This window comes from Dicentrarchus labrax, unplaced genomic scaffold (genome assembly GCF_905237075.1).
Source record: "Dicentrarchus labrax unplaced genomic scaffold, dlabrax2021, whole genome shotgun sequence".
Classification (NCBI taxonomy): domain Eukaryota; kingdom Metazoa; phylum Chordata; class Actinopteri; family Moronidae; genus Dicentrarchus; species Dicentrarchus labrax.
Window position 1 is genome coordinate 15326908 of NW_026136711.1, and position 20899 is coordinate 15347806.

The window sequence follows — 20899 nt, forward strand, 5'->3', positions numbered from 1 at the left end:
ACACAAAGACTTGTTTTCTTCCAGCTGCCAGTTTCCACCCAATTAGTGAGCTGTGTAAGGAGGAGATAGATTGTTGTGTTCGTTGGCCAGCAATAAACTTTGAGCGGCAGCAGCGTGGAGGCAACGGTGTACACGCACCAGGTGTGTTCACACTTCCCCAGTCATACCCTAATGGGCAACATAGAGACAGCAAAGCAACATATAAACACATGTGCACCGAATATAAGGAGACGCTCACTCACATACACACACAAACACACTTGCCTTGCTCACTTGCCTTTTCTTTGTGAAAAACAAAAATAATAGACAAGTAGAAAATCAATAACTGTCTTCTCTGCTCAGTGCTAACAGCACTCAGTTCTCTCCCTCTCTCTGGAGGAACAGAGACAGTTGACAGGCAGGACTGTCAATCACACACTCACAGAGTGGCCGTGGCTATGGCTGTTTTATAAACACACAGCCTTTCACTGATTACACAGTCAGTAAGACAGCCAGACAGTTAATCAGTCGGTCAGTTAAGGAAGCATCTTAGTCAGTCAGCTAGTTGGTCACCTGTAAGGGACCATCTAAACTGTTCATTCAGTCAGTGTGTATGTTGGTCAGTTGGTGGGTTGGTTAGTCAAGTAGGGGCACCGACTGACCATTTACTCTGTATGAAAGCGTTAAGTTACAATCAAGAAGATAAAAAGAAACAAAGATAAAGATACAATCAATGATTTCATCTATCAAGTGCAGTCACTATATATATGTAATATGATGCAAAGTCAATAAAACTGGATATAAAACCCTGATGGGTTTAAGCAAGTGGCAAACATAAATACTAATTTTGCCACCCACATTTCAAGAGCATTTGGATATTTTTATCCATGGTGGCGGCTCCAAGTTTAATGGTACCCTCCTGGACCTCCCCGTGCCTAGTGGTCTAAGGTGCAAAGTCCCCAATTTGACTCAAGCAGGGGACCTTTGATGCATGTCATCCCCCTCACTCTCTCCATACATTTCCTGCCTGTTTCTACTGGTAACTAGTGATTAAAAAAGGGGATTGTTCAACTGTGGGGGACATTGTCTTTTAATTTAACATGTCTATTTGTCCAAATTATTAATTTCATGCCTTCCATGGAGTCCGCCATGTTTCTACAGTAGCTAAGAAGGGACAAACCAAACACTGGCTCTTGATAGGGGCGTTTGCGTTTTCATGTGTTTTCTCCTTCATGCTTGGAAAGGGAGGGTGAAGCGAGGGAGTTGTGATCTGCCTGTACACCACTAGATGCCACTAAATCCTAAACACTGGACCTTTAAAGTGAAGGTAGGTAATGCGTTTCAGAAGCATTTGTTGAAATTCTCTTCACGTCCGTACAGAAATCAATAAATTAAATGCTGGTCAATTTTTATAATTTTCAGTCACATATTTAGCACTACTACCCCCAGATAATATTTTCTCACACTGGTTAAACGGGAAAAATGCTATTCCACTAACAGAAAACTTACCTGTACACATAGACTGGAGATAAAAGACTCAGTGAGATTGAGCAGCTAACAATGAGTACGACTATTCCATTCACAGAGTAAAACCTCAGTCTTCACCTAGAGAGTCCCTTTGTCACAATTTACCCCGACACCTTATCTGTACCCAAATGAAGTAAGACACATGGTGGCTCAAAGCTGGCAGGAGCGAATCGATCACGTTACAAAGATGGCGGTCAGTGGAGTGTAGCAGCATGGATCAGATGTTTAGCTGGATGCTGATGGAGTGTTATATAGATTTGAGAGAGAGAAAGAGAGACTGTTGAAGGATGGAGGGGCAGACATGAGAGGGAACAGCTAATCTTTATGTGCCCTGTGCCTTCATAAGGTGGTCGCCTTGGAGATGATGGATGTGAAGGAGAGGTGGGATGGAAAGAGAGAGACATAAAGAGACAGAAATATGTGAGGTAGGACGTGTGAGTGTACTTGTGTAGGCAATATGTATGGGTGATACCCATAACACAGCCGTATGTCAATATTCCCTGTCATATGTGTTGCCAAAGCACTATAATGGTATGATGGAAAGAAACAGAAGAAGAAAGGTATGTAAATAATAATAATAGTGATTTATAGAATGAAAATGTCACAGAAAAGGAAATCACACATCATCTTGGTACAATTTAACATCACACAAAAGCTATAATCAGTGTAGGAGCTATACTAGTATTCTATAAAGGAGATATTAATACCAGGGATATTACAATATACAAAACTTGTGTGTGTGTGTGTGTGTGTGTGTGTGTGTGTGTGTGTGTGTGTGTGTGCATGACCAGGCTGCTGCTGAATAGAGTGGCTCTGTTATCAGATCAGAGTTAGCGGGCAAGCCAAGGCTCACAGTGGGGCTCACCACCTGCAACTACTGATAGCCACACACACACACACACACACACACACACACACACACACACACACACACACACACACACACACACACACACACAAATAAATAATTATTTTATTTTTTATTATTTCCTCTCTATTTTACAATCCTAAAATCGGACATTTCTTGTTTCTCCCTTAGTGGTGACTGACGGAGACTCTTCTCCTCTTTCTTCTTCATTCGATACTTCCTGCGTCTCCCTCATCCTTCCCACTGACAGAGCCTCTCCTCTTTATTCATCCTCTCTACATTTCCCACCATCATCCACTCATTCCAACTGTATCTCTCTCTTACAGTTTTCTATTAACCCTTACTCACTGACAGTCACTCTTAAGCCTATTTCTCCCCCAGTTTTTTTCTCTTTCATCAGTCTCCATCCAGTCTCCCACTGACAGGCACTTTCTATTCCTCTTTCATCACTGCTACAAAGACTCGTGCCTCATTTTTTCCTCTTCTTAGCTGGAAATGGCAGAATTATTTTTCTTCCTATCAATCAACTTCTTCACCTGGACAAACTGAACAGGTTAGAATGAAAACATTGTTTTTTGTTGCTGGGATTTGATATGTCTCTAAAAGACACTGGAAGTAGCGGAGTGAAATACTCTGCCATTACTGAAGCCACCCATTTCTTTTTCATGGGGAATGGAGGTCTAAAGATTTTGTTAGGACTGAATGTTGTCTGAGAGGTGCCTAAGATGCTGCTTGCACTACATTTGGAAATGGCTGGCTCCCTGCAACTACATCTGTGAATTAGTTTGTGGTTAAAAGTGGCTAGAGTGGAAAATGTCAACTGAAATGTTTTGCTCTACACAGATAGAGATGATGCACAGATACTGACGCACGTACACAAAGGTACACATGTGCAGTGATGCGTCACGCGACACAACTGTTGGAGGTGACATTAAGAGAGAAAACCAAAGCACTTTAAAGTGGCGGGATCCATATAAAAACCCATGGACTCCAAACTCACGGCTATTTTTATCACACACACAAATTTCTTTTTTAAATCCCTTTTTCTTTGTCCTCTGTGACTGAAGCTCTAAGGGCCTTAAAAGGAGCTCAAGGTGAGAGAAGATGATCATAGACACACTTTGTACACAACTTAGAGTGAAGACCAACACTGATGCATAATGCATTGAATGCATCATAATAGCTTCATACCTAACTTCAAAGTTTACTGGGAACACAACAAACATTTGTTTTCATAAGAAATTAATTCATCTATCTATATCTTTTTTTTTTTATTAATACTCTTGTCTAAACAATGTAGGACAATTTTAAAACAGTGTTTAGTGTCCTCTCACTGTGGCATCTTTTACTCAACAATACCTATTTCCAGTGTAATGTTACTAAATTCCCGACGAATCCAGTTGGACGCTCAGTTTAAGAATATCTCTCTCTGTTAATCTCATTTGCTGATGCCAAGCACACAAACACTTGCTTATCCCACCAGCTGTATTTGCATCCTGACAGGACATGTCTAAGCACTGCGGTGGACAAACACAAGTTTTTAATTGCTCTGTACAAACACAGGTTTTTACTTCGCCACATCATAGGTTGTTCAAACTGCGAATGTAATCCTTGTTGCCTTCATAGTCTTTTTGTGGGACTGTGCTTCTGTAAACCTCTTACAGATTCGTACTTGTCTCTGTGTGGTTTCATATTTGGTCACTTTTATGCTTCCTCAAGACGATTAATTGTATCCGCTTACATTTTCTTTTACAGTTCCTAAATGTAAGAAATATCAGTGATACAACTGTACACAAATTTGTAAATTAGTCATTCAATTCACATGTATAGACCTACTGTCACTAAACACTACCCAACATGTAGGCTACTAGTCGTCTAGAGAGAAAAGAAGGTGGGACTGGGGAGGAGGATTCCCGTGGGATCGTGGAGAAATAAGGTTGCAAGGCCTTTCCCATACAGTGAGATAATCATTAACATGCAAATCTATCAGTCATTCTTTCTACTTTTGACTCCTTTACTGTTATTAAAAGCAATTTTTTGAGGCTGGACTTAATGGACTGCAATATATTGAATAGTGTTTATACCCGAGTACAAATGCACTTGTTCCACACACTTTTCTTTGTTTCAGCAATGCTCCATAAGCCTCTGTAATCAAGGCAGACCCAGAGTGGCACTTAACCAAGCATCTCAGAGGCCAGCACGTGCTCACACACAGTCACACACCAGGGCAGAATACTGCGTTCAGGAGACCAACAGGTTCAAGTGGGTTAAGTATGTGGGATACAGTGGCACAGTGTTGCTCCGATGCTGTTAGCATTAGCATTCTGTAAATGGTTTGTGTTAGAGCCTTAGAGTGTTGTGGAGGAGGGGGGGTGACACTTACAGTAAGTGCTGGTTTGAGAAACGTTTGTTCTTGAATGTGACTTTGAGGATGGCTGTGTTTTGTTTCACTGAGAAGGAGGTTGAAAGGGAGAACAGATAATAAGAGGTAAAGGGTGGACTCGTACACTTTCTCATGGGCTTACACTGACGCAAACATACAAATGCAAGCATACAAAAACACAGTGACTATAAAAACTTACAAAGACAATGACCGCATAGTGACGATATATAAGATAATGCCAAATGTCACACCAGGAAGAGAAAAAAAAAAACCCACAAAGCCTCATGGTAACGCAGTGCCCTGGTGAGCTGACATTTACCCTTCATCCCTAACCCACACACCACACCACACCACACCACACACACACCCATAAGGTCCCATATGCATGACAATGGGCCGACCAGAGACACTGACAGGAGAGGGACAGAGGAGTGATAGCAGAGCGCAAGGCCATATCCTGAAGCAACTGTCTTTAATGGATGGCAGAGGGCAGAATGTGTGAAAAGCCTGTGTATGTATGTGTGTGGATGCATGAATCATAAAAGATAAAAGAACTTTTTGAGTGACATATAAGGAAAGCTGTGCAACTGTAGATAGTGAGTTGGGTGGACTTCAAGCGGGAGACAGAAAAAGTGAGATAGATACTCTAGTGATGTTCAGATCAAGACACTGGCAGAGAAGAGACAGATAAGCAGGCTGCTGGTTTCATTGGCAGATTGATTGACAAACAGACAGGCTGACAAAGAGTAAGATATATACAGTAGAGCCTACATGAATAAACTCTAGGAAAGTCAGTGGCAGTTGGGTGGAAAATGACAGAACCGATCCTATCCATGACACTATGGGTCTGCTGCTGTGTTCCTGTACACAAACTATAACTTTACTTGACATGACTGCAGAATACAGAGAACGCCAGAAAATGGAAAAATAAGAAAAAGAGTTGTAGGCAGACTGATGGTATTCGATAAGCGTCAAGCTTCATGTACAAAAAGAGACAAAAGAGAGACAGATAACTATATTCAAGAAAACCAAGAACCGTAAGGTATCAACTTCAGACAAAGATTTTTTTTTTTTTTTTTTTGGGGGGGAGAGAGATACAGCATTCTCCCTTTAATCACAGAGAAGAATGCATCTGCTTTAGAAAATCCTTACAAGCACATACAGATAACAAAAGAACAGAGCTTTTAAGCTGTCGGGAGGTTTTCACCAGGCTAGAAGCTCTGCTGTCTATTGAGCAGTCATGTTATTGTCGCACAAAGCTGAAAAATTACTGCATCTAAACGTCTTTTCTAACTTGCTAGCTATTTTATCTGCCTGTGAACAGTCAGTTTATTTTGCTTGTTTGTTTGAACAAAACGGCCCTCCTTTACAAAGAGCACCTCGAAACATATTTTGGGTGAATTATTACTGTCCTTCAGTGGAGCAGATAAGTGGTCTACTCAAAATGACGATGGGCATGTATGTAATGGAATTCAAAAAGTTCCTATCCTAAATAAGCTATCCAACATTGAAAAATCTGACATTATTCTAAGTAATGTGGTTGTTAAATTCTTTATTTTCTGAATGCAAAAACTCAACATTTTCAAAAAACTTACATATTACAGCTGAATGTAATTACCTTCATGACAAATAAACCTTCTGTTCCACATTTGAAACAAGCACACGGGCACATAGTTTAGAGAAATTATTAATAGTCTCAATGTTAACAAAATGTTTCCTCCAGGGTCTACGGCATATTATATATCACAATGAAATACGATCCAGTGCTCTCTCATGACTGACTCTGCAGTGCATATTGCTCCCTTTTGACCCCTAACCACCTGCAGCAATACTGAAACTTTTCCTAGTAAAACCCCCGTCCAAGTGCTCTGCTCTGCCAAGCTGCTGGCTCTGTCAGATCCATTTATAGACAGGCAGACTGGACAGCCGCCTGCATGTCCAGAGGGGTCTTGGGACTGCCCACTCATTTCTTTTCATTAAGGCTGACTGATCAGGAGTCTCCGGTGGCAGATTCACCCGTCTTTCCTTTCTTTTTGACCCAGTTTCAGTCATTTGGGTTTCATTCCAATGTGTTATTTGAGCACATATTAACCGTCATAAGAAACTGAGAAAATTGCAAGCTCTACAACGGGGGAATGTTTTATGGACAGAAGTCTTCAAACTATTTTTTTTTTCAGTTGTATGATTGAAGTTTTCAAGAGGTAGATTTCAGACTGCAACAACAGACTAGATCAGGGGTTTTAAAAGTCTGACACTGTGGGACCCTCCTCAGACAAAATCAAGACAATTGCTCCCAAATGAGTTACATTGTGGGCCTCAATTTGAGCCCCGCTTTTTATATTAATATACATTTTGGCAAATTGACACAATTAAAAGTATACCAAATGAACTATTAGCAGTTCTTGATTGCGGTATAATGCTGGATGTACAGACACTCTATCACTGGATTACTTTAACACTGAAGAAAACTTGAAACCTGATGATTCTCAGGCAAGTTCTGGAGTTACAAGGAGCAACTTTTTCAAAGCAGATTTATGGATGTTTATTTCAATCGACATTGACAGAGCTCCAGTGTGTACGTCACACTCAATTATTGACTGCTGTCCAATCTATGCCACTGGTGTTAAAGATGATCTAAATGAAACAGACCAAAAATATGGATGCAAATAATCATAGAAGCGAGAGGTTTTAAAGTAGGAAAGGTTTCAGATCTAAAACTACAGCAGCATATATTGTTGCTTTTTTACTATTATATATATTATTATTATTATTATTATTACTATTACTATTTGAATTAGAAACATTAGCTCTTAGTTGCCTATATGAATATGTTTTATCTCTAGGGGTCCTAAAAGGGCCCCTCTCTTTGGAATTTGAGTGTGTTCGACAAAGACAGTAGTAGGTCTGAAACAAGGCTGTGTGACTAGGCTGTGCGTGCAAATGAACATGGAAGGGATAGCACCCGACCGGTAAGCCAAACTCAACTAATACCTCGACTGAGACAGAGCTCCATGGCTAGCAGTGCAGATCAGAGGTAATACACTGGCTAATGTGACAAAGTGTGCAGTGAAGGGCAGTGAAAGAGGCTTTAATACAGGAAGAGGGACACATGGAGGATGGGAACGGGAACTGGAACTGGGGGAGAGAGATGGATCAACAGTGACAGCGGCATGAAAGATCCAAGGATGAGCAGATTATACATAAGATGAGTGAATAAAAGAGAAATAGAGAAGTAAAGGATAGAATATTGGATGTGGGTATTTTAATAGGACACTAAAATATGAGATATTTTTACATTTAAACATTTCTATCTTGAATCTAAAAACATTTATATGCCTTTTTATGTCTGAGCTGGAGATAGAGCACTCTTCAGAAGACTTAAAGGTCAACCTGAAAATCCAACTATCTTTAAAAGAGTAGCGCAGGTCCCTCTTGAAAAGCAAGATTTCATCGCTGTTAGATTATCCCAATAAAGAAAGGTTAGACAGAGGAGATGTCTGCGATAAGACGTTTTGACAACTGTTTGAATTATATGAATTTCACACCAAACTTTTTAACATGTGAATACAATAGTTTGGCCTGCAGTGTTCTTTTAATTAATCATCTTGTTGTGCCCTCTTCTTCTGCAATGGTTTTATGGAACTGGACAGGACAATTAGCACCACCAGCTGTTTATCTTGATGAACTAACTCTATGTATGGATGAAAACGCATTTATTTGCATTTTCTTCTTTATTTTCTCGTTACATTTGGATGGAAAACTACAGTCTAGACCTTCTTTATCAACATCAGTCAAATCCACCGTCTTACACCAGGAAAGGAGCGAAGAATTTTTCATTTCTCTCTTTCTCTCAGGACAGTCTAAAGCCTATTCTGGTTTTTAGCCCACAACACTTTCCCCTTTCACCCACAGAGGGATGGGCATAGAGTTGATATATTTGTCAAGAGACTGAAGCTTTCTTTTTCATTCATTTGCCCTTTAACGCTCTCTTTCTGTCTCTTCAGTGTTTTCTCTGTCTCTTTCTTTCTCTGACTGATTTGCACTCACTCTGTCAAGGATATGCCTGATTGAACCTGAATTAAACACATGCCTCAAAAAGGAGACAAACAGCTTGCCTTTACTCTGCACTTTACTCTTACACTCATAATCTGAATTCATACAACACACGCTCGCAAAAAAAAACCCCAAACTGACTCACATACAAACATATACACTGTTTTTTTCCCCAAAGAGCCCCATCCCACTGGCAAATGGATCTTTTGAACCAGTTTAAAAAGACTGATTGCTTTTATTGTGAGCCTTTGCCTTGCTGTTATCGACCATTTAAACTGCCAGATTCACCAATTGTTGTTTTGTGCCTTTTATCTACTTTGGAGCCATATCAGTGCGTTTTGTCACGATAATAATGTGCAAATTACCCCATTCATTATTGTTTTTTGATGGAGAAATTGGGTAAAATAAGCACTTTGTAGATAAGCGTAGGGTCTGAACACTATTTGCGAAAGCATCAGCAGAAAGCAGAATGCATTTCAAAGAGCTGAATGCCAAAACTGATTTTAATACACTAATAACGGTGTAATCTTCCTATCAGAAAGTTCCAAAACACAGTGCACGCCTGATGACTTATAAATCCGCTCAATAAGCATGTCTCATTGATTTAGCTTCCTATTTGAAGTGTCAAAGTAACCAACATGCAGATTACAATCCTCAGAAGTTAACTGATTTTGTATAAGGAATGAAAGGATTATTTGTCTCTTCACCTTTTTGTTCCACTGTCAGTGTCACTGTCAAGTTCCTTCCAGGTCTGACTAATTAACTGCTATCCTTTTGTTGTCTTTTAAAAAAACTGGAGGGAAATTAAAACATTTATTGGAGCGCTTCTGTAGCCGAATAGTTACAGCACAAACCACCCGGTCACAACCGTTGCTGGTCCGATTCTAGCCGCCGACCTTTCTTACGTATAATACCCCTCTCTATCCAACATTTCCTTTCTGCCTCTTCACTGTCACTGTCAAATAAAGGTAAAAAATTCACAAAATAATTATCTTTAAAAGACATTTATCTTTAAAGGAAAAAGAGCTAGTTCAAGTACTCTGGCCAAGTATGTTACTCAAAGGGAATGATCAAGGAGTGATAACAGCAAAATAAAAAAAAAAAAAAAAAAACAATGGGAGTGGGAAATTGATCAAAAGTAAAGTGGCGTTACCTGCATCATTCACAGATATTACAAACACACTAATACACCCACACAAACAAACCTTCAAACAAATATCCTATTAAAAAAAGACAACACACTTTCCTTCATGCTCCCACACCCGAGGCCCTCACATACCTTGGCTTGCTGGACACAGGTCATGTACTGTTTGGCCAGGCTGGAGCAGAGCAAGGTCTGTTGTGGATTTTCTCCGTAGCACTGGAGCACCTTGGCCTGCAGCTCAGTACACAGAGACACAGTCTGTCGGGGTCTACACAGGAACAGAGGGCACAGACGGGGGTCAGTGTGATTATGACAGCGCTGCCAACTGGGAATGTCTTCAGTTACTGTACATGCTCAGATCTCTTCGTTACACTTATCATGTTGTACATTTTTGACAGTTCATTGGATGGTCTGTTTTAACAGAGCCACATCTGTTAAAACAGGGGTTAGACTTTTACCAGATGTTACTGCCAGGGATGCTGCATCAGTTATTTACTATTAACATAAACATCAACAAGAAATTTGCTAATTAATACAATTTCTTAGTATTAATACCCTATTTCTTCTCTTACTGTTTTTTGAAAACGCATTCAAATAAGACAAAAGGAGAAAGAGAAGCAGGTAATTGTACTCAGTACCCGGAACATTTTCCAGAAAGAAAACATAGAAAAATCTGGTATTTTTTATATTTTATATTATGCTATATGTTCCTAGTGTGCAAAGCAATGCTTTTCCTGTGTGAGTTCGGTAGTTTTCACGTTACACTGATTATTTTGGGGGGTCGCGACTCTAAAAGGTTGATCATTATTATTATTACTGTAATTATTGATTAAATAACTAGCAGTAAATTCCTCTTCATGATTTGAAGAAAACCTGCTTTTAACCTACAACCTGGGTATTACTGTTATAGTTTTCATCATTATTTCATCATTCGCATCGGATGTGATACAATTTCATAACAAACTTTAAGCTGAGATCAGACGTGATCTTACAAGAAAGTGTGGAACAAGTAAGCAGCCGTAACTAAGACCCAGGTTGTAAAAAGAATGTAATTTCCTTTAATGTTTAGACAAGGCTCTGTAAAGCTGTAAAATCACTATGCTATCTCAAGATAACATTAGCATAAGTGCAGCTACAGGATAAACCTACACTTTCAGTCTCTGATGAGAAAGACACACAGCAGTCTTTTTTGCTCAGAGTAAAGAAACACAGGACTTACCAGAGCAGTCGATAAATTCAACTGTGATTGCCAGATTGAAGCTTCAACAACAACAGGTTGAGTTGCAAGTGACTAAACGTTACTAACTCCTTGAAGTTAAGCTTAGTTGAAACCACAATAACAGCGGCGCAAACAATTTCTGTTTTGTGTCATTAAATTTTTTGGAGAGCAAAAGAAAATAAAAAAACACTTGAGATTATTTATGGTTTGTTTTAGTTGCAGTTGGAGTAGCTAAGACAGTTTCAAAGGCTTCAAGGTGCAGTTTGTGGAGAGAGATGAATTATGCATTGACAAAGCAGCTTAGGAGTCAGAGTCAAACTTTCTCTTTTCTTTTTATCTTACTCACACATACAGTACATGTGTGTAGACAAAAGCACACAATTGTATCCACACCCACAAACACACACACACGCAGACACAGACGCACGCACACATATGCAGGTAGTGAATGCTAATCCTACATGAGGGTAATCCTTGAGTGCTCTGTTGCTTGTAGTAATTTACCTGCTGTTGTGACAGAACTCGTAACCGGAAGGATTGGGATATGGATATGTACACGCACATACATACACACAAAGACACAACTTATTATTCACAGCAATGCATCCTGTACAAGCTCGCACATGCACAGGCAATCCACTGGCAACAGAACAGAGCACAACAGAATGAAACATAAAAAAGATAGAATAGAACAGAATAGAACAGAAAGTAATTAAATAGAACAAAACAGAATATAATAGACCAGAATAGAATAGAATATGATGACAAAACAAGGTCTATTTGTTGTAGTTGTTCTTGAGTTTTCTCATATCACATAAACTTAATACACAGATTAATTTATTTTTTCGCATTACAATATCTATTACCTCCTGAGGTGAGATCGTTCTGTCAACTGCTGTTTCCAAGGTCAGGTATAAACTCTGAACTTCAACTCGAACTGAAATAGAGATCCTCTACCTCTGTCTGCTCTCTCTGTGTCACACTAGACAAGACCGCTTGACATTTATTATCTAAAATTTTCTAATTTTCTAATGAAAATCAATATGTTATCCTGCAGTCACGTTTCAGTCTGTATACAGCACTTCATTGTAAAAAAAAAAAAAGAGTAAGAGACGGAGAGGGGAAGAGATAGAATTAATGTTCAATTTGATAAGGAAACGCATGGCTTCATTTAACATGATGGGACATGCTTACTTATTTTGGGAAGCTGACCACCTGATATTCACATACACAATCATGTATGTGTACATGCACACACACACACACACACACACACACACACACACACACAAATATGCACACACCCACCCAGAGAACTGCCCTCACCCCTAAAAGCAATTACAGAATCATGCGTCCTTCACATATGAATGAACTCAACAGACCCTGCCTTCACTGACAGTACACACAATAAATGTGTGTGTGTTTGCGACCATGTGGGGATATGGGATAAACTGCTGCGCGACGAAGACTGTAGGAGAAATTTCTCTGCACCGGTATGTGTATTGTGTAGTCTGAGTGTGTGCCTGTCTGTGTGTGCTTGCATGTGCAGTGGAGGGTAGAGCGAACGGATTAAATAAATCACTGGCGGAGAGAATATTCATGAAAAGAGAAGTGAATGCAACCTGAGAGACAGACAGACAGACAGAGAGAGAGAGGGGGGGGGCAGACAGACAGAGACAGACAGAGAGAGAGAGAGACACACACACAGACAGACAGACAGAGAGAGATAGACAGACAGAGATAAAGAGACAAGATAGAGAGAGAGACGAACAGACAGACAGACAGACAGACAGAGAGGGAAGGAGAGACAGACAGAGACAGAGAGAGAGCGAGAGAGACAGAGAGACAGATAGAGAGAGAGAAAGAGAGAGAGAGAGAGAGACAGAGACAGAGAGACAGACAGAATGTGCCAGTGACGTATCAAATGACAAATAGCCCTTGCAGCTTGCATGGACAAACAGTAACCCATGGCAACCATCACAATCTGCATTCTGTGCTCAGGATGACAGCTGAATATTAGTGATCTTTGCATTGTGTTTGGTTAACAGTCATTCAGTTGTGACGCTGATAAGCTCAGGGTCAATATAATTCACTAGTTGATAACAAGAGCAGACAAACAGAGATCAATTATGTTAAAGCAATGCTGGCTTGAGTTATTATTACAGTACTCAGTAGCCATATGTTACAGGATATAGGTTTTAGGGTTGAAGGGCTCTAATTAAAAGGGACATTATGTCCATGAGATTAAACGCAGAGGATTTTTGCCAAGGTCAGCGCCTAAAAACAGAGAATTTATATTGTCGCAGTGAAAATGAAGATGGTGTTTCTGTGTTGGTCAGTTTAATATCAGTTGCATAGAGTTTCAATCACATAATTTAAATTATACAACTGGTTGATGTTTGACTTTGCACTCCGACAGCTGGTCGGCATTCTGAATTACTCCCTAAAAGTAGGAGATAACAGCAACAATAGCCCCAAGGTATTAATCCAAGCTCAAGTAAAAAGAAAAAAAAAAACTTTTTTCAATTCAACAAGAGAAACTTTCTGATAGCAGGAGTGTTTTAATAATGGAATCTGAAGCAGAAAATTGCCTCCGCTAATCTGCACCAACTGCCTCGTTTGACTGAAATTAGAGGTGAGCTCTTATTAGAAAAACATTAGCCGCCCCAGCTAGTTTGATAGCTAACTTTTGCAGGGAGGAGAAGCAAAACAACACTCCAATTGCTTTCTGCCTGTGACGTTTTGCATAAATACGTGCAGAGTTGGGGGAGAAAGATTAGGCTCAAATCGTTAAAGTTTCTCATTATTTTTTGTCTCACCTTGGCAGTGTGTGGTTTTTATGAAGAGAGCTCAAGTTCTGCGCCGCTGCAAAGCGTGACATTGGGGAATAAAGCAATAAGAAGAAAAAGGAAAGATCGTAAAGGCGTAGCATTTTATTATTCTCTCTGTGTCTAAGTTGGTGTTGTTTGTGTTGGTGTGTGTGTGGTGTGTGAACGGTTATTAATGTATGATGACAAGGATTTGGGTTCCTTTAAAGCAGCCATGGCATTGTATTTTTGGTTTTTTAATATTGCGTTGAGTGGAGGGGAAGAGAAGAGAGGATCAAAGATGTCATGGCTGGGGTGAGATCAAAAGGAACGACAGAGCATGCATCTTGTATTGTTAGAGGCTTTGTAAAGCTTTTATGATACTGCCATAAGGATAACATTCACAACATTACATTTCAACTGGCAGAAAACGTACTTTCAGAATCACATAAAATCAGAACTACAGATTTAGTTCATAAAGCCTGTAAGGGTCTGTCTGAGGACTGACATAACTCAGAAGCTCTGATTATTCTAGTAGTCATAATAATCACTTATCCTACCTTTGCTAAGTGATGCAGCGTACCTAAATCCTAAGCTCACATGTCACACAATATGACAACACCCAGAAACTTTACTAAGTTTAATCTCAACTCCACCAAAACTCTTACAAAGTCTCCGTCTCAAATGGGAATAGCAATCAAAAACAACTACAAGCCACGGACTGAAGACAGAAGACAGAACTCCGCCCGTATCTTCATACGCTGACAGCTGAAGTGCTGAAGGGAGATAGGAATGTAGGAGAACAATTCGCACTCTGTTAGCCTGGCTGATTGATCCCCACCAAACTCACTTTGTGGGAATATAGGGAGAGAGAGATGGGAGGGGATAAGGGGAGTGTTTCATTAAAACAGGTGACATGCGGGAACAAGATAAGGGGCACATGTGCACGTGTGTTTGTGTGTGACATCTCGTCGCTGATAACTTTTCAATCAGGAGACCTTGCGGTTGGACGACTCACTCGAGTTGTGGGTGATGTGGGGTGAGACATGCTCTTTGGAGCGTCTCGCAGCTATCAACCTTCCATCGCTCTGCTTTTTATCATCAACAATTTCAATTCTAGTTTTGTGTCATTTAATTTGTAAGGTCATTTTCTTTGAACAACACTTTTCTTTTGAAAAAAAAAAAAAAAAAACAGGGTAGCTTTCAAATCCAGACTGCACAACGAATAATACACAATCTGAGCACATTATTTTTCTAGACTAAAATACACTGTTACATTCATTTCCTACTTTGGCTCTCATGCAGGACACTGTATTACAAACAACCTACTACATGTTACACTGCTTGGCTGTATGAATGTGAGGTATTCTACTGTATTTTATTAATGGCTTATCCTGTGCGGTCCCTTTATTTTACTATGTATGTGAGGTCCTTGACCTTTGTGCCAATATGTAAATGTATCACTACATTTATCATGAAATTATTAATTATGTATGTTTCTATTATACAGTATGTCTTCACAAGTGGGGCGCCCTGGCAACCTTATGGTTACCACATCACTGCGATGTTTGATTCCCATGTTTGCACACTCTCTGTCCTCCGTTAAAAACTGATTTTTCAGATATGATTACGTGTGATTATGACATCCCACCATGTCAAGAGTCCAATCCGTTCCATTTGGGAATTACATTTACATACAGACACAACAAATGCGGAAAATCAAAAGGCTCCCAACCTTGATCTTAAACCAGTTGCTGCCAAATCAGCCAGTATTTTTACTGTAACGGCAAATACACTCAATCTGATTCTTATGTACATAACTGTTCAACATAATAAAGCAAATACCTTCATTAAATGATGCAAATCTGTTTAGTACATCAGTGAAAGATGTAATATATTAGTCAGTGTTGCAGTGGATTTACACATGTGGATGAAATGTGGTCTTTTGAACTATCTACAATAACCGCACAGACCAAATCTGTAACGTCTGTAATTGTAATCTTGTGCAGGAGTGTTTGTGTGTGTAGGTGTTTCTTTATATATACCTCACAGAGGCAGTAACAGTGTGTGTAAGTGACTGCAGCCTTCTGTCTTAATGGTAAATCTTTGTTGGACCACAGTGCAGACAGGTCTTGTCTCTAGTAATGACTAGCAGTCTACGACTTTGTGGGCCACAGAGATCCTTACAGTTAGCTACCTGTCTGCTACAGTAATTGGACATGCTCCCCACATACACGCAAGAACAGACACATACAGAGTAAAGTTGATACAACAAACCCACATGAAAGTAGGTCTTCACCACAAACTGTCAGCAGTTACTTCATGGTGAATCCTCACACAGGTATCCACCTGAGGTTCACTGAGGTTTGGTCTTTGCTAACACTTTGAGTGTAGCAAGGTTTTTAAAGAGGATTAATGGATTTTTAGATCTTAAAGTGAACTCAGCTGCAATGTTGTGGGTCTCTTAGGTGAGGTATTTTGGAGAAATATGGGTAGTCTGGTACCCCAAGGCAAGACTAATGGATGAACTTCTCCAAAATGCCTCATGTAGTTGGGGAAGGCAAGTGGAAATAGCACTAGATAACATTTTACCACGCACTATGTCCCCACTCAAGGATAATATTTAGCGTGTGACCTGTGCAGTGTGGGAAAAGAGAGGCAATATCCCCGGGCGCTTCTTTCTTGTTGCCCTGCTATCAACAAAGTACCCTCCTCAGGTGTGAGAAGCACCTTTTAGCTTCAACATTTGTACTCAAACTACTTGAGTCCCAGAATCACAGCTAGGAAATAGCAGCCAAAGTGGGACTACTGTAACCGACAATAAACTGGAAATGACTTATAATGGTCTTATAACTAATCGAGAGCACTGTACCTGATTTATGTCTCCCCAAACGGGGTTATGGGGCTGTGTGATTTTCCTACATTCCCTCCACCAGCTAGCCGTGGTTGCTTTTATAAGATTTTAAACCCTGGTGCTGGAAAATAGCCTATAAAGAGATCAGCACCTTCGTACCTATATGGTTTAGTCTTACACATCAGACAGAACCCTGTATTGTGATGAAGCTTTCTTTTTCAACACACTTCTTCACCCTTAAATTATCTTAACATATTTCCAGAAATTCCAGAAAAGTCCTGACTCTTACACTACTTGGTACACATTAGTACCTATAATTTTGTAATTTAAGCCTATTGTGTGCCTAAGCCAGGTGCAACAGTACAACTAATACAACGCAGAAGAAGAGGAAAGAATCCAAATGACACAGTGAAACAGGAAATAATTATAATTTTTCACCTGACTTTATGCTCACTCTAACTACTATTCTTTCTATATATAGAAGTTCCAAGAAAGAGGGCGTGAGGACAATAAATGAAGGCAGACAAAGTTACAACCACGGGCAGAGAAATAATAAGCGAATGAGATTATTGAATGAAATCATTTTAGAATTCATAGGCAGAAGTGGAGACAGACACTGATATAAAGACAGAAGAAAAAGACATACTGTAGCTACATAACGTGTTAGACTGTGCTGCCGCCCCCCCACTGCTCCCCCTCCCTTCAGCAGTGGGTAAATAGAATAATTACTGGGTGGTCAGTGTAGTGTGAAATGACAGCGTGACCACGGCACAATGAAACGCTGCCCAAATGCTGACAGAACATGATGAGCACATGGCTGCCTGAATACAAAGTGTGCCTGTGTGTGTGGCAGAGATAGAAAAAGGGAGTGAAAGTTTGTGTGCACGTAAGTAAGTGTGTGTGTGTGTGTGTGTGTGTGTGTGTGTGTATGTGTGCGCACGTTAAAAAAAAAAAGAACAACACATTGTAGCGGGACAAAATGCTCTTCTTTTGGGAAACTCGCGCAGAATTGATCTTCTAACCTCTTCCACGCAGCAATGGACAATAGCAAATCCTTGCTAATGTAATCATTTGGACAAAATTTTGGACTGGAATTGAGTGCTGTTAAATTCAATGGACCAGGTGCATGAAGATGGCAGTGTTGCGGATGAGGTTACTGCCCATCATGTAGTGCAAAGCTAGCAACAAGACCAAGCATCTACTTTTTCCTCTTGCTGTTTCCAGGAATGCACCAGACTGTGTGCTACTAGACCACATTACTGACTTAATAATAACATGCATACATTTACTGCTACGAAAGCTATATTTTATATTTGTATGGCAGTGGAGATAATGGAGGGGGGGGGGTGCCGTGTGACTTAAGCTCTTGGACAGATTTGAAGTTTGTCATTTCAAGGTACAGCATCTAACTCACAAAGCCTAATCATTCAAAGTAACAAACTAATGCTGCAAAACTGTAAACTGACACTAATGGTGACTTTCTATCACTTTTCACCTTGTTAGGAAATGACAGATATATTCAGATGTTAGTGATACTGTAGAGAGTTTGTTTAGAATTTAATTACGCCTCTGCGCCGCTACCAACAACAACAAACCCTTTAATGACTCGAGCCACAAATTTACTCTACCTTCATTATCCAATGGAAAGGTCTCAGACTAATTAAGTACATGTGTAATCTCTGTATACAGAGTAAACACAGCAGGTTAAGTGGAGGAAAGAAAAAGTAATTTCATCAATCACAGTTAATCTTCTCAGATATTGCTACTGAAGGTAAAACTTCCTAATTAAACCAATACTAAATCATTACTGTTCAGCAGTTCTGTGTGTTGTGGTCCAGGTGGATCTCATGAGGCCTGGATGCATTTAACACTGCTGGCAGCAGAGGGAAAATAGGTGGCTCCGACATTATGACTTTTACAGGTTTTGTCTTGGAGGTGTTTCATTTCAACTGAAGTTCAGGTTTTAATGGTGCACAGTAAGACATAAGTGCAAGGCTTTATGTGTTGATGAAAACCAAAAGGTGAGGAATGAGCGTGTGAGAATAGCAGTTGAAAATGAAAGATCTGAATTAACCAGTTTTCATCAGTTTTGCGATAATCACTGTCATGCACGCGTAAAAAGGGGAAAAAGAACGGCTTTCTGCCTAAATTGGATTCACAGAGCTCTTTGGCTCTCTCTCCTTTCAAAAACGGGGTGAGAATGGGTGTTATAAAGGGGCGTAAATTGGCAAGGCCCACACACTGTGGCAGTGCCAGTGTGGCGGCGGTTCAGTGTTGAATGAAACTGACATGCTTTTTGACAGCAGGTGAGGTTTTGAACTCTGCCATCCCAGAGGATCACCCCTGCTTTTTGTGAAATCCTGCTGTTTTTGTTTTTCTACCAGTAGAATGGGATCACTTAAGAGGCCAAGTCGTTGGTTATTTATTGCCATGATTGCAAAGCTGGTAGTGGCTACAATTATATCATTATAGAGAAAAAGAAAGGTGATGATGTTAATGTCAAAATGATATCACTCACTGGACAGAGTTGCAAGAGTCCCACAAGAATGGATCAAGTTTTATACATATCTATACATGAAATCTAGCAAATAATTAATATTCCAAAGCAGCTAATCAGCTTTACACAACATAAGTGGTCTCTGTGTTGTCTACTATAAATAAATACATTTAATTTAATACATTTCAGTTTTTTCCATGTCTAATAAAGTAAGTAAAGCAAGATCATTTTAAATAAAGCAGTTGACTAGAATAGAAACAGAGTGTTAGAGATCCGTTGACTTTATGTATCAGGCTATTGTAGTGTAATTTCATCAAAATTAATGCAAAAAACATGTTAAGCTTGGTCAAATTATAGTGCACTTAGAAGGCAATTAATATACTTGGAGGGAACACCTGGGTTGATATAGACAAAAGTGCTGCCTTAATAATTATCGCAGCAGTATTGAGATATTGTTTTATTATGTATGCTATCAGAAAATTACATCACATATTTGCAATACTTGTTTCAGTAGACCAAAATCCTTAAAAAAAATCATATATTCTCAAGTATTTGAACTCTCATGCTGTGACAGGTGTCAGAAGGATTTCACTTATTGTTCATTTTAAGAGGAGAATGGTGATATACCAATATGGGAATTTTGTCACAAAACTATTAAATGGGAGATGAGAAGTGATAATAGTAAATTATCACCCAGCCTCACCACCGTATGTGTGGAAAACAACATTTTGACTGTCAGCTACAGTAGGTGTGGGGTTCACATTAACAGCATACTGACATTGCAAACAGCCTTCACACTCAGGTCTTTGCCCACATCTGCTTTCTGACAACTGTTGTGTGGACATCCTGCTAGTCAGAGCTGGTTTCTCTTTGTAATCCACTGTGCTGAGGGTTTTTTCTAATTTGCCACATGATGTCAGCCTTACATTTATACATAATGGATTATTTACAGGTGTACTCAGTAAACAGCGTTAGCCTGTGATAGGCTAGTAAAAACATAACAATGTAATGAGTATACTAATGGTTCATTCCACAGAAACTGGTGTTGCAAAGCTAATTCACAGTAGTTACCGGATGTGAGCCTCAGCTTTAGTAGCTGCCTGGTTGTACTGGTCAGCCGTCTGCTTGTAGTTGTCAAGGTTCTGGAGGCAAAGAGACAGAGAAAGAGGGAAAGAAAAGAAAGGTGAGCATCAATACAGGGGTATTTTACAGCTCTGCAGAAGTTGCACATCATTTCAAGACGGACTGTGTGAAAGTCATCCAATCAAGTCTCATGAATTTATATTTAAACTATTAACTATTAACTAAATATTCTAATATTTTTTAAATATTTTATATAGATGAAATTCAAGCTCTAAGCGATGATAAGCAAAATGTTTAAAACACCATTGGAAATGTCACATTTGTAAAATTAGTGACCTTTGAATTTACATTGCTGCTTACAAATCTGAATGCTGATGGCCTGTTGGTACTCCATAATGTTTTATTTCATGCCGGAAAAAGTGGCATTTAAACAGCAATTACAGCAAAGATGGAGCCTGTGCCTAGAGGACAAGGTCATATATGGC

General features: G+C 39.6%; 1 protein-coding gene across 7 annotated transcripts in view; it reads right to left on the minus strand.

The window, feature by feature from the left end:
• Positions 1–20899, minus strand: part of LOC127372128 (MICOS complex subunit mic25a) — a 62224-nt gene that overhangs the window by 16399 nt on the left and 24926 nt on the right. For all 7 annotated transcript variants that reach the window (XR_007886545.1, XR_007886542.1, XR_007886543.1 and 4 more), the window contains 2 exons: positions 20403–20473; positions 10090–10222 (listed from right to left, as the gene is read on the minus strand). Coding sequence is in view for 3 of the 7 variants with exons in the window: in XM_051415541.1 (XP_051271501.1) it covers positions 10090–10222; positions 20403–20473 (204 nt within the window). In the remaining 4 variants the exon portion in view is untranslated. The remainder of the gene's footprint in view (positions 1–10089; positions 10223–20402; positions 20474–20899) is intronic.